Consider the following 13,602-nt stretch of genomic DNA (forward strand, 5'->3'; position numbering starts at 1 on the left):
ATTGCAAACTAGACTTAATTCAATGAAAAAAAAGTGCTTTTTTCACTATTTTAATGAAACTGTATATTTTTCAAGTAATTCTTTATTGTTACGTTGTGTAATCTATTTGAGTCCGACAAAAAATCTACTAAAAACAATGAATATATTGATTGGATTATTAGATATTATTTTAAAAATAGTTTTCTATTTTTCTGTAAATAGTGTTGGAACATGATTAGCATGTAAATAAATTATATGCAGAAAGGAATATAAATTTAAGAAAATGGAAAACAAACAAACAAAACAAATAAATAAATAAAAAATATGCCGCCGCGTCACGACATGAGACACGATGATAGAGAGGCACCCGTGGATCTCTAGGCTCTAGCTCGCACACTCGCCGCTTCTCCATTCGGTTGCCGAGTGTGAGTGGGCGAAACAAACAACTGCTGCTCCCTTCTCTGCGCGGTCGCGCTCCGCCGCCCTCCGCCGCCCTCCGCCTTACTCTGCGCTCGCATGTTCACCGCCGGAGACGCCATTTTGGCAGATCTGAGTGCCGCGGAACCCCCGCATCGGGCGGCGTCTTCACTGTTCCCTTAGCGCTCAAGGACGAGTTAGGTTTTCTTCATTTCTCTCCGCATTCTTCCGTTGATACGCCTCCTCCAATTTTTCTCCCGGCATTCTGTTCATTTCCGGTACCTGGTTTGCGATCTGCGTCTCTCTGTTTCTTTTCGTTTCCAAAAGTTGGAGCTTGACTTGAGCGGCCGCGGAAAATTGGGATCTTTTAGTGAGGAATAGTTTGTCAGGAGCTTTTTTTCTTCGGTGGTGAGGTTCGTGCAGCCAGAAGATGAACCGAAGCTCTGCGGCAGCACCGTCGCCATTGTCGGGGCGGGCTGTGACGAAAGGGGTGGACGAGGAGCTCGCCCTCTTTCTCGAGATGCGGAAGCTGGATAAGGAACGGAACAATCTTCTCCTGCATAACGCTGACGAACTCGATTCCCCATTGGGTAATGCTCTCTCTCCTCCTCTTGTTCGATTGCTCATGACTATGCTGCTCTTCCACAATGCACATTACTCCAAGCCTTCAGAGACCGTCCCCGCGATTAGTTGTAGCGAAGCATTTATATCACTTGCTTTGGTTCATTCTGTACCACAGGGTCAAAACCCGGGACTGCTCCTATATTCAAGATCGCCTCTTCCCCACCTATACGAAAGCCTGGGATTGACGACTTTCTGAATTCTGATGGAGAAAAGAATGACTATGACTGGTAACTTGATCATTGTATACATCTTTCTAGTGATGTATTTGACTTTTTATCTTAGGGATGTTCCTTGATGCATTAATTTCTTCTATTTATTCTTTTATTTTATATTTATTATGTTTTCTTTGATGCGTTGTTACTTTCTAATTATTCTATCACATTCTACACTTTCCTTCTAATTATTCCATTTACTTTCTATTTATTGTGCTTTCACATTTTATTTTTCTCAATGGATTACTGCTTGTCCAGCTGTTCCAAATGCCTAATTCATTAGGAAGGCACCTAGTTTGTTCCTCAGCATTCCGTGTAATGACTTGATACATCAAAACTGTGTATGCACTCACATGTGTAATTATTGTGGAAAGCATGTCTAAGAACATGTAAATATCACCATATTCATTTTTCCTTGGGATGTTGTATTCATACTCCATAAATTTATTCAGCTAACTCCAGATAGTTGGGACTAATAGAATATACCTCATCATATTCAATTTGATTGTCTTGCAAATAGAATAATAGGCTTCTTTGTTGACATTTATTTTGATAGCCATGCTTAGAAACGATATTGAAATTAAATGGTGAGGTGAACCTTACACTATGAGTAAGGGAGTTAATACTTTGCCCTTTATATGATTTCATCTAAATTTTTAAAATATTTTTTAGATGGTATTTTTTCATTTATATTCTAACATAATAAAAATTATTGAATATGAAGGGATCATGGAGATGTTAGGTGTAGATTAGGGGTATGATTTGATGACCTATATATGACTTACTCAGAGAAGTGTGTGTCCGTGCTTCTTTTATAATTAAGTTCACTTTTGGTAGCAGCCAATTCAGATAAATGGGAAAAAGGCATGAGTTGAGCTGCATGAATTATTCTTAACTGTTGGTGACTATGTTAGCTATTCCAAATTTTAGTGGCTTGGTGATCATATGTTATCAGTCTGTGCCTGTTTAGCTTATATCATGCAAAAAAAAAATCCTTTTTCCAGGCTTCTCACGCCGCCAGATACTCCATTGTTTCCATCTCTGGATACTGAATCCAAAAGATCTCCGATTGGTAGCATTGATACACCAAAAGATCGACCAAAAATGCTGAAATCAAGGGTGAGCTGTCTAGTTGATGTATATACTTAAATCTTTGCACGTAGCAGATTGTTAGCTTATGTTATGTTATTTATGCATCCTAATCTGTCAAGTAATCATGCATTCATTTGAGATGTGATTACTGCCACTAGATAGAATAGGCCTTGACATATTTTCTGTAGTAGTCGGAGTTTATCTCTGATTTTTCATTGAGCAACCCATCTATATGGAAAAGAATGACAAAAGTTGTATTAGCGCCTTTATCGAGTAAGTGATGTGCCTTGTTCATTTATAGTTAGTGGGTTTTGTTTGCTATTGACTCTCCTAAACTCTAATATTGTCTAAATATTGCGTTGAATTGTTATTTGCTCGTGATTTTAATTGCCAAACTCCTCATATCTTCAGCAACTCATCTGTTTGCAATTTCTGTCTCTGAGGTGGCAATAACTAATCCAAGTTTGGAAGGGGTAGAGGATTAAATGTGCCTGTTTTGCCAATAAACTGACTGGAAGAAAGAATTTTAGGCCTCTCATTTCATTTAAGTTAGAGTGAGGCTAGGTTGAGGGTAACCGGGAAATTTGCCTTTACTATTTTTATAGGCATGCAACAACACATTAGTTAAGAGAATATTTTACAACTATAAAAGGTGTGCAAAGATACATCTGAAAATTTGTTAGCATGCTGGTTAAAGTGTTGGTTGGATGTTACTGATATACCTGTGAAAAACATTGTACTTCTCGATTTGCTAGACCTAGAGCCTAGTCCATGTTCCAGTGGCAGTTATGTCATTGTGAGAGTTTAGATTGGATGCAACATATGTAGCTGACAAAAGATGTCCAAATTTCTAGGCTTGTTTGACTTAGGGCCTAGTTATGTTTAACTGTAAGCAACCTATATAGTCTGAAAAGATGGACATTGTGCTAGCAATACTAGACTAGTTGGTAACTATATTAAACCAATACAATTGTCCAATTATGATTTATTTTGACATAGCTTCATACTGGTTGTCTGGATGACTGGGATAATCTTTTTCTCTACATCTTATCACAAGAGACATTAAATAACTACAGAATCACTGCATAATTATTTTTTCATCATCCTTCTCACTTGTTAATAATATACATGGTACAACTGAGATAATTAATCTATTCATCCAGTCTCCTAGGCCAGTTCATTTTCAAATCTTATCTGGAGGCATTTGACTATTTTACTTTGCAAAAATGCTTCTTGTCTCTAACCTATATGTTTTGCATGACTAAAATAGAACTCTCCAAACTCTTCTGTTTGGCTCATATTAAGTAGTGTATGTTAACTCACATGGTTGTCAGTTTTAAAGTTTTGGAGCTCTTTGATAATTACCTGTTATAACTTTGTTTCCCTTCCCCATCGTATAAGAATTTTCAATCAATTTTAACAGTATTTCTGCAGTATATTCCATGCCACAGTGGACATTTATTGGTTATATCCTTATCCATTTGTATTAGGTGTTGAATTACAATTGCAAATTAGGTTGTTTAATTATCTTTCACCTGTAATGTTATACAGAGTCAATGGAATAGGTTTGTTTCATAATAGCTGCATAGTGTACACAGTATGTTTTATGTAGACAAAGTTGACTAAGATTTCATATTTATCTTTATATCTGTCTACATTTACAATTATAATTCAACGATAAATTTTGCTACATTTCCTATTTTGATGCTAAGCTTCTGCATATCGATGGAATGTTTTAGTTATCAAATGCTCCAGATCCTCCCAAGAGCACATTGTTGAGGCAGCCAACATCATCATCTGGAACCAACTCGTCCACTCTAGGAACTCGTAGACCGTCATCCGCTGGTGGTCCGTCTTATAGGGCCTCAAGTTCTGTCACTCCAGATGGCCGACCTGTCTATTCAAAACCTACTAGATCTTCCACTCCTACATCACGAGCTACTTTGCCTTCAAAGCCACTGGCTCCTCTGCGATCTTCAACGCCTGTAAGATCTTCTACACCAACATCTAGGCCGTCAGTCCCTGCAGCAAGCAAACCTGCATCGAGGTCAGCCACCCCTGCAAGAGGATCCTCTTCCTCAAATGTTCCTGCCACCTCTATACCAACAAGACAACCATCTTTTGTCACAAGATCCAGTCCAACACTTTCTAAGAGTTTTGTGCCAACAATTTCCAAAACCTCACCAACAATATCTAAAAGTCCAGCACCATCACGAGGAACCACTCATACCTTAAAACCCAAACCATTGAAACCCTCGGATATCCCTGGTTTTTCTCATGATGCACCTGCCAACTTGAAGACATCTTTGCCAGGGAGACCCTCCTCCGTCTCTCGTGGTAGACCAGGAGCACCCAGCAATCGGTCATCTTCTGTTGAGCCTGCACCCACTGCCAGACCAAGGCGGCAGTCTTGTTCTCCATTAAGAGGGCGGGCTGCAAATGGTACCGTCACAAAAGGTAGTTCCGTTCCACCACCAAGCAGACAAGCAGGTTGTACTGACAATGTGAACCCCGTGATGATGGGAAATAAGATGGTTGAACGCATAGTCAACATGAGAAGGCTTGCACCACCAAAAAAAGATGACCAGGGATCGACCCAGAATAATCTTTCCATTAAATCTTCTCTTACACCAGATAGTGCTGCTGGCTTCGGAAGGACTTTATCAAAGAAATCATTGGATATGGCATTGAGGCATATGGTAATATTATTCATCAACCTGCATTTAATTTTTCGAAGATTGTCATTCATGTGCAATTTAATAAGCCTCAAAGTTTAGATATAACAAGTCCTGATGGGAGATGCTTACAAATGCAGGATATACGACGAAGTGTTCCCAACAATCTGAGACCATTGATGGCAAATATTCCAGCATCATCGGTTTACAGTGTGAGGTCAGGATCCTCAAGAAGCAGGGGAATCAGCATTAGTAATTCACCTGTCGCCACAGGCAGCCCAGTCAGTTCAGAACAAAGTGTCAGTAGCAATGCCATCCGTTTCGATGTGAGTGAACAAGATGACTAAATGGAACACATACACATTAACTAAGATGAGATTTTGTAATGTAGGAAGTGGATACCTTAGTTTCCATTGTGGTTCTCATCAGAAGAGCTCCAAGTAGGTCACTCCGTGTACAACATAAATACATATGTATTTGAAAGTTGGTCTCTGTGGCTTTGTTATTTGTATGTATCATCTCACTAATATGTTGATTGTGGCAGCCTCTGGATCGATCATACTACAATCAATGTTCTCGATTTCCTCTATATTGCAACTTTGCATAGTTTGTTATGGATTGTGTGAAACTGGGTATTAATGCTGTTTGATTGATAGGAGGGGGAGTGGTATAGAATTGGAATGCACTCAAATGGAGTGAGGATAGAATGGAATTCTACATGCTATTTTTTATTGGGTTCTTTAACTGAATGATATAATGAGTGGGATGATTCATTGTGTTTATCTAATTTTAATTCGATATGCCCAGTTTGTCGTCTCCTGGTGTGTTTCAGATTTTCTGGTCCAGTTCTAAGCTCTTGCATTTGCTTGGCATGTGCTTGCCGCTCGACTGGTGTGATCTGTTGGCCACTCTTCTCACATGATCCATCATCTTGCTTGGCCCATTGGCTGTCTGTTCTGCTCAGTCTGTCCACCCTCAATCTCGCTCCATTTGTCTAATCAAGTCAAATCATCCAGTCCTCCAAACTTTTCTTCTTTCTCTACAATATTCATCTGTATCATACGTTTAAAAAGACCAGGAAATCATTCTTATTCCATTCCATCCAATCAAATATGGCCTAAGTTCATGCCACTAATTGAGATTGGCTATATAAATATTATCTTTGCTTGGAATTGTTTATAATAATTATTATCATATATAATTATATCTTTGCAATTATTTTCCTTTTTCTCTCTTAAATTTAGCACAAAGCAAGAAATAGCTGAGAATGTTGTTATCGCTGAATCAAGCAATTGCAATGTCTTTTTCTCCAATGAACTTAAAAGATTCGCACACCAAACAATGATTGCAAAGAAAGTTCGAGCAACTGGTGCAAGCACAACTGTCTCCATCAAAAACTTGAATCGATCCATTTGAAGTAGCCATAAATATGGCGATCGAGACAGACGACGATTATAGAACTTGAGTTTCCATTGCAATTTGAAGGAAACAAAGGTCTAAGGCTTCACTAGCTCTCTTATGAATTGCTCGACTTGTGATATTTCTCCAGTCAACCCTGATGCCTCAGCCACGGTTACCTTGTTTCGGCAATGAGAAAAATGGAACGCTTCTCCAGGCACCCCAAGCGTATATTCACTGGTTAAATCAGCAGCTGAAATTGCACTTCTTGATGCACGAAGCTTGTCACTGCAAAGATAAAAATAAAAATAAAAATAAAAAGTATCAACTGGTGGGTATGATGGTCATCACAAACATTTAATGGCTTGTTTTTAAAGGATTGTCCACATGAGCAGAAATAAACAAGGAAAGAATTGAAGTGGAAAGGAATTACAACATAACAATTGATGAAAACATTTTTTATAAATAAACCAATACATGATTAACCTTTTTTCTAACAAAAAAAGTGAAAGATTTTATCATATATATTTTTAAGAACAGCGTAAGAGAGAAAAAAAACTCGTTTGCAGATAAATAGAAATATACGGAAGCCACATAAAATAGGCACCCTCATTAGTCAATCATTGTTGCATCAATATTCAAGAACAAAGACCAAAGTAGCACAGCATAATAATAATAATATAATTTAGAAGAGCAAAATCTACTCATTCATCAATCACCAGCAGGCATGACCATCACTTTCAACGCTTACTGAGTGTGACACTTGCTCTTGATAAATCACTTTTCCCGTGTATTATTTAGATAGTAATAAAAGGATGTTGGAGAATATCAAGAATGGCATGATCTGCCCAATTGTGAGAAGCCATTAAATTGTCAAGCCCAATCATCACCCAATAATGCTTAAGCTCAGGTCATTATAACCTCATGCATCTATTATGCTTATAATTCCTCTCCATTAACCTACAATTTATAATGTGGGACTAAACTAAGATCTTGTAATATCTCTCCATGACATCCTGGTGAAGGCCAAGAGTCCAACTAATAATCCAGAATTATCCTTAATTAGCCGCATACAAGGTCCAATTATATAAAACTTCCCTTTCTAACATGCCTAAGTTTAGATCCCCTTACATCAATTGTTATGGTAGCCCACACAGATTACATATTGACTTGGCAGGCCTCACCAATGCTCCAAAAATGCTTAAATCAATGTGAACAATGCACTAAGCTTATAAACTCCTTATTTAACCACAACTCAATGTGGGACTAAACTAGGATCTTAAAAAGGGAGGTCAACCTATGTTGAGAAAAAACATAGCATATGGAGTGATTGTCCGACTTTGAATCTGATAGTCAATTGTGAAAACCCAAAAAAGAACAGACCAGGATCAATAATAAAATTATCAAAGGGTCTCTTTTGCACAGAAGTATTGTGATTTTATGAAATGTTGGCCATGATTTGGATGGAGAAGAACTGTAGCTGATGACAGAAAATGAGGATAGAAGGTTAAAGCCAGTAAAGGCCCACTTACCAGCTTGCTAAGATAATGAAACAGAGTAAATTCCAGAGCTCCTCTGTAGACCAATCATTAAGGTCAATACTCAATCTTTTACAAAGTTATGCAGAATTACATCAAAGAAATTGTCATAAGAAATCACCAACACATTGCAGAAAGTTAAAAGTTGATTCTCTTACTAAATATAGCTCAAGAGGTTATCATGCATCCAGTTTCCAATCAAGGCAAAAATAAAATTTGGACATTTACATTTGGCAGAATTGGGAAAAAAAACTTTGCAAAATGTAAATTTGGCTCCTCATACTTTGAAATTTGTTATTAGTCAGATCTGTAATCATACTTTCAATTAGATAGAAAATGTCGCCAGACCTCTAAACAGCCTAGATACGATGCCAAAGTGATAACATAATAGACTTCGGGGATAAATAGACATTTTTGAAAGTCTGGTGGGAAAGTTAAAGTATGAGAAGGTGTGGCAACTAAATTAGATGTATGGAGAAGAGGAAAATAAATAATAAAAAAAAAAGAAGAAAAAAGCAGTGAAGTAAAACGAAAATATTAAATACAGAGCAAGCCACAAAAGAACAAATGAATAACAAAAAAAGCTTTCTCCCTGGATGTTTCATTTATTCTAAGGTAAAATAACTCTTTCTTTAGGTTTATGCCTCCTAAACGAGACATTGGTTATGAAACTAAACTGCTTAATATTGAAATTTTCAGATAAATGATAGGAGATCAAAGTCTCACATTTCCTTCTCCAACTGTTTCTTAATGAATTCCTTAGAATGTGCCGTCACTTTATCTGCTTTGTTGCACAGTATCAAAATAGGAATTCTCTGCTTCACCACAGTTGACTTTGTCAGTATGTCATACAAGTACCTGGCGGAAAGACAATAAAAAAAACACTTATTCTCATTGCACTTTATATACAAGTGTAGGGTCACAAAGCAAAGGCCCACTTAAAATGGTTACTAGAGTATGACATTCAAAGGTCAACAACTAGGCTATAATTTCTAAATTATGAGACTATATCCTATTCCTAAAGAATGATAGTGTAGATAAAATAGCACAGAATATGTTTATTGTGCATCTAGAAATGAGTTAGCAAATTACTCAGCAGCAGCTCTGCAGTTTGGTAAGAAGTCTAAGCTATCCACAGCAAAAATGACACCAGCTGCATAAAGCAAGAACTCATCAAGCTTTGGTCTTAGCCTTGAATGCCCAGGAACATCAACCAAACGAACTGGATTTAGTTTTCCCTTCTGTGCCAAAGAAAGGAAAACGAATTTATGATGAGGATCCTGCTATTGTTTCAATAAACAACTTGCTTCAGGCTAGTAGCTTTATGCAACTAGTCAGATACCTTTTCCAGCTCAGAATGCAGCACAAAGGTACCATCATTTGGTTCCATTGAAGTGACAGTTCCTAGATGGGGAGAGCCATCACGAAGCTGAAACACAAATAATCAGGAAGAATATATAAATCATGCAACCAAATAATAAATATAATCTATGTCTCTTCATCTGCTTTACTCAATAAGTTAATTTGAATTTGGCCACTGTAGTATCAATCTAAATTTGTCCCTCCAAAGTTTTATAACTCAATATGCTCCTGCAGTTTGCCCTATTTCACATAACTTCAGAGGGAAAACTAAATCCAGTTCTTCAGAAGGAAAAGTGAAGGAAAAACCTTTCATCATCTTGTAATGCAAGTATTTATCAATTTTGAAACACGATTTTGACAAGTTATCTTAGTTTTTACTTATTTAACAAAAATGGTTCTTTCTTAAATATTTTGATTGAAAAACACTGATATCAAAAACTGCATTAGACTGCTGATTAAGAATGTCTAAACTAAAATTGTTGATTTATATTTTTTTCAATACAAAAGAAGCAATCTAAAACCCACCAACTTCTTTTGGTGCTGCTTCCATCATCAGAGCAATGAAAAGAGAAAACTACCAACACTGAAGGCCAATCAACCAACATCAACAACTACCACTTACTAATTAATTAATCAAAACATGTTCTTATAGGATTCATATATGTTACAATTTTCACTTTTAGCTCCAACCACTGCAGACAAACAATTTAAACTTATCTTCCAGAATGTAATAGTAAATTACCAACAAACAATATTTACATGAAACAAAAATACATGTAATACCTGATAAAACAGAACAGTTTTCCCACTACCACTTAATCCTGCAAGCACTATGGTATTGGACTTTGTACGTCTCAGTATACGAACTGTAAATTAATAGTATATTTGAGCATAATTTAGTAGTTAAACAATCAACAGAAAATAACATGGAAAGATGTTAAAGGAGACTTTACATGTGACAAGATTCTTTTCCCATTTTTCCCACAAATAGCTATAAGTAGTATCCAAGACAGTATATATATATATAAAGCTAAAAACAGTGTAGAGAGAACTTACACAAACCGAAGAAAGCAAGGGTAAATACTAGAACTGCAACAGCAACATAAAATTGCTCTACAGGTTGCAGACGAACCCATTCTTCAATTTGCAGTCTCCACTGCTCCATACCTAGACGAAAATAGTAAATATCTCACTTTCCTGAAGCATAATTGTAAAGGAAACGAGCATAATAAAAATAAGTTACAGCAAGAAGATTACAATATTTTAGCAAATCTCAGTTTTACTTGTCGATTTGAAACCAAAGATGTCTATATCCATGGAATTATTACGTAATTTATCCTCTTTTTCCTGGTGAAATGCTTGGCAAGAATGATGGGGATGCTTTAGTTGAACAGCGATCAAATGCATTAAAGCAACGTGTTAACCAGTTGAACCGGCTTACTATGTCGAGAAGAAGACTAAAAATCTTAAATCAAGCAATTCATTCCATAGCAGTTTTCATGCGGCGGCGACGCATCTTTCTCTTTTACCTGACACACGGCGAGTCCAAACCGCGAAGGGGCGATCCGGCAAGGTGAATCCAAGAAGGCGGAAAACGCAGCGCCCGGTCGCAGAGGGGGAAGGCGCAACTGATGGAGGTCCTGCAGGAGTGACGATATTGATCGCTGTTAGGGCTTGCAGGGGAAGACGAGCTTTGGGGAAAACAGGTTAATTTCACCGGCTCGTCTAGTTTAATTTCAATCTACTCCTCAAAATTTCCAAAATCATATTTTACCCTTCAAAGATAGGGTTCCAAAATTCAGTGGGATAGAGACAAATTAAAACTTGCAGATGTATTTTAATTTAAAAATGATTTCTTTAAAAAATTAAATTTCTACTGGAGTGAAAAATAAATTCTGTATATAAAATTTTGGGTCTGAAAATTAAATTCGTGTCTTAATTTTATAATAATTTTGAATTAAAATACTCAAGAAATTATATAATCATTTGCAGTATAGAGAGCACAAGAATAAGACCAAATACAAGAACATGCACATCAAACTAAACAACGGATCATTCCCCAAGTAAACACCAGCGTGTAAAACCGTTTGTTTCCCGACGTCTCTCACGCTGCTGCAGCGGTGGCGATTGCAGTCGTCACTTTCTTCGCCGGCGAGTCCACGAGGTGTCCGTCGACGTCGTCGAGGTTCCTCGGCCGCACGTAGACCAGCAGCCCGTGCTTCATGAACAGCGTGAGCGACATCTTCTGCTGCACCCGGTGGCCCGGAACGGGCTCCAGGCGGTGGCGCAGCAGCACCGCCGCCGCGATGGACCTCATCTGAAGGTACGCCAGGTCCTTCCCCAGGCACGTCCTCGGCCCCGCGTTGAAGGCCACGAACTGGTACGGGTCCTTGGTCGGCTCGAACCGGTCGCCCTCCGCGGACAGCCACCTCTCCGGCCGGAATTCCTCGCAGTCTTTCCCCCAAATCGTCTCCAGCCTCCCCATCGAGTAGATCGAGTACGTCACACTGGAACCCGCTGGCACCACCGTCCCATCTGGCAGCACGTCATCGGATATCACGTACTTTGTGTCCTGTGGGACCGACGGGTATAACCGCAGGGTCTCCGCCAGGGCCGCCTTGAGATAAACGAGTCGGTCCAGCTCGTCAAACTCGAGCGAACCGGCGAGCCATGCGGCCCGGTCAGGTCCGCGGGTCGCCCGCAGAACCGCAGTTATTTCTCCCACGATCTTCCGCTCCACGTCGGGCCGCCGCATCACGGTCCAGAAGAACCAGCTCAGCGCGACGGAGGAAGTGTCGCGGCCGGCGAGGAGGAAGTTGAGCGCGATGCGCTGGAGGTTTTCGTCGGAGGCGCGCTTCTTCATGAACCTGGAGATGAGGTCGTCTGAGGGGGTCTCCTTGCGCTCGGCGACGGCAGCCTCCATGTGCCGGTCGACGACCTCGAGGCTCCGGCGCAGGCGGAGCTCGCCGCCGAGGCGGAGGGCCTTTTTGAGACGCCAGAGAAAGCCGGGGAAAAGGAGGCGCTGCAGGGTGGCCTCAGTAGCGGCGTCGAAGGCGGCAGTGAAGGGGTTGTGGGGGATGGCAGGAGAGAGCGTCTCGGGGTCCTTGCCGAAGGTGAGGCCACAGATGTTGTCGAAGGTGAGGCGGAGGAGGAGGTCCTGGAGGTCAACGGCGCGGCGGCCATCTCCGGCGGCCGCGGCGGAGAGGATGCTGCAGAGGCGAAGGATGGCGCGGTTGGTCCAGCGGGCCATGGCCTGTCGGAGCGTGCGGGTGGTAAACTCCAGCGCCGCCGTCTTGCGCTGGAGGAGCCACGCCTCACCGTCGGAGTTGAAGATGCCGCCGCCGAGGAGGTCATGGAACGCCGCCTGCATCTGCGGGCCCTTCGGGTAGTTGTCGAAGCGCGTGCGGAGGACGTGCTCGAGGTTGCGTGGGTGCGCCGTCACAGTGACAAGCCCCTGACGGCGGGCGAGCAGGGGAATCGGGAGGATGCAAGTCTGGTAGGTGGCGACGCCGCCGGTGGCGCGGAGGTTGCCAGCGATCCAGTCGTGCATGCGGGCGCGGTTCAGGACGAGGCCCGGAAGGCTGCCGAAGAGCGGCCACACAGTGGGCCCGCTCAGCCTCCGGCGCAGCGACCAGAACCACGCCATGTACGAAAACACAAGCACCAAAATCGCCGCCGTGAGCGCAGCCGCCGCCGGTTGCTGCTCCCGCAGCGCCTTGATTACGACTTCGGCCACCATTTCAATTGTGTGCAACCGATTGATATGGAATTCACGTGATGGTCTCAGAGCTCGATCGGAGAGCAACATATATAGGCATCAAAGGAAGCGAGTGACTTGCGTGGTCGCCATTTCACCAGAATGTGTTTGACCGTCACTGAGCATGCAGAGTTAGAGACGCGAACGAAGAAGAAAGGGAAGAATTATAGCATAAGAATTAAGAACGCGGGAGATGAGTCAAGGTTTGGTCGACCTGTTCAGGGAAAAGATTGGTAATTTTATGTGGTTCTCCAAAAGAAACAATGGAGTTTTCCTTGGATTTGGAGAGAAGTACGTGTGGTAAAGGTTAAGGCTACATGAAATGTTTTGCTATCGTTCTGATGAACAGAGGTAGGAGATACGGCAAGAACTATGTTTATACGAAAGTACAAATAAACAGGTGGACATCCCTTCAGCAGGAAGCTAGTTCCCTGTGGGCTGTGGCTTTCATTCTGCCTAAAAGTAAATGTTCCGGTTCAAAAATCGAGGTAACGGATGTTGGGATGTGGTGTTTCTGTTGATCATGCATGGACCTCTGATGAGACTGG

At 40.8% G+C, this 13,602-nt stretch overlaps 3 protein-coding genes across 4 annotated transcripts; 1 reads left to right on the forward strand and 2 right to left on the reverse strand.

Moving 5' to 3' along the window:
* The first annotated feature begins 372 nt into the window (after nt 1-372).
* LOC122006769 (flocculation protein FLO11-like) lies at nt 373-5,504 on the forward strand. 2 transcript variants are annotated; one of them, XM_042562386.1, is made up of 6 exons: nt 373-592; nt 724-986; nt 1,136-1,247; nt 2,237-2,351; nt 4,064-5,023; nt 5,140-5,504. In XM_042562386.1, exons 2-6 carry the CDS (start codon nt 827-829, stop codon nt 5,344-5,346), a joined length of 1,554 nt encoding a protein of 517 aa, XP_042418320.1. In that variant the 5' UTR covers nt 373-592; nt 724-826; the 3' UTR covers nt 5,347-5,504. The 2 variants fall into 2 exon arrangements, with proteins under 2 accessions (XP_042418320.1, XP_042418319.1); XM_042562385.1 differs by having other exon boundaries at nt 373-986.
* Nucleotides 5,505-6,171: 667 nt separating this feature from the next.
* Nucleotides 6,172-10,996, reverse strand: LOC122006771 (signal recognition particle receptor subunit beta-like). The gene is made up of 7 exons (XM_042562387.1): nt 10,827-10,996; nt 10,354-10,464; nt 10,081-10,163; nt 9,278-9,364; nt 9,028-9,176; nt 8,662-8,793; nt 6,172-6,685 (listed from the first exon to the last, which is right to left on the reverse strand). Exons 2-7 carry the CDS (start codon nt 10,460-10,462, stop codon nt 6,496-6,498), a joined length of 750 nt encoding a protein of 249 aa, XP_042418321.1. The 5' UTR covers nt 10,463-10,464; nt 10,827-10,996; the 3' UTR covers nt 6,172-6,495.
* A 251-nt stretch (nt 10,997-11,247) lies between these two features.
* On the reverse strand, nt 11,248-13,103 carry LOC122006772 (cytochrome P450 86A1-like). Its single transcript, XM_042562388.1, has one exon. The coding sequence runs from the start codon at nt 13,034-13,036 to the stop codon at nt 11,402-11,404; it is 1,635 nt and encodes a 544-aa protein (XP_042418322.1). The 5' UTR covers nt 13,037-13,103; the 3' UTR covers nt 11,248-11,401.
* Nucleotides 13,104-13,602: the final 499 nt, after the last annotated feature.

This window comes from Zingiber officinale, chromosome 7B (genome assembly GCF_018446385.1).
Source record: "Zingiber officinale cultivar Zhangliang chromosome 7B, Zo_v1.1, whole genome shotgun sequence".
Classification (NCBI taxonomy): Eukaryota; Viridiplantae; Streptophyta; class Magnoliopsida; order Zingiberales; family Zingiberaceae; genus Zingiber; species Zingiber officinale.

Excerpts from the sequence above, each read along its gene's own strand:
- LOC122006771 (XM_042562387.1), bottom strand. The coding sequence starts at position 10,462 with ATGGAGCAGTGGAGACTGCAAATTGAAGAATGGGTTCGTCTGCAACCT. Across the intron at positions 9,365-10,080 it reads AAACTGTTCTGTTTTATCAG|CTTCGTGATGGCTCTCCCCA; the intron begins GTATTACATGTA and ends TTTGTGTTTCAG. Across the intron at positions 8,794-9,027 it reads AACTGCAGAGCTGCTGCTGA|GTACTTGTATGACATACTGA; the intron begins GTAATTTGCTAA and ends TCTTTCCGCCAG.
- LOC122006772 (XM_042562388.1), bottom strand. The coding sequence starts at position 13,036 with ATGGTGGCCGAAGTCGTAATCAAGGCGCTGCGGGAGCAGCAACCGGCG.
- LOC122006769 (XM_042562385.1), top strand. The coding sequence starts at position 827 with ATGAACCGAAGCTCTGCGGCAGCACCGTCGCCATTGTCGGGGCGGGCT. Across the intron at positions 987-1,135 it reads CGAACTCGATTCCCCATTGG|GGTCAAAACCCGGGACTGCT; the intron begins GTAATGCTCTCT and ends TCTGTACCACAG. Across the intron at positions 5,024-5,139 it reads ATATGGCATTGAGGCATATG|GATATACGACGAAGTGTTCC; the intron begins GTAATATTATTC and ends TTACAAATGCAG.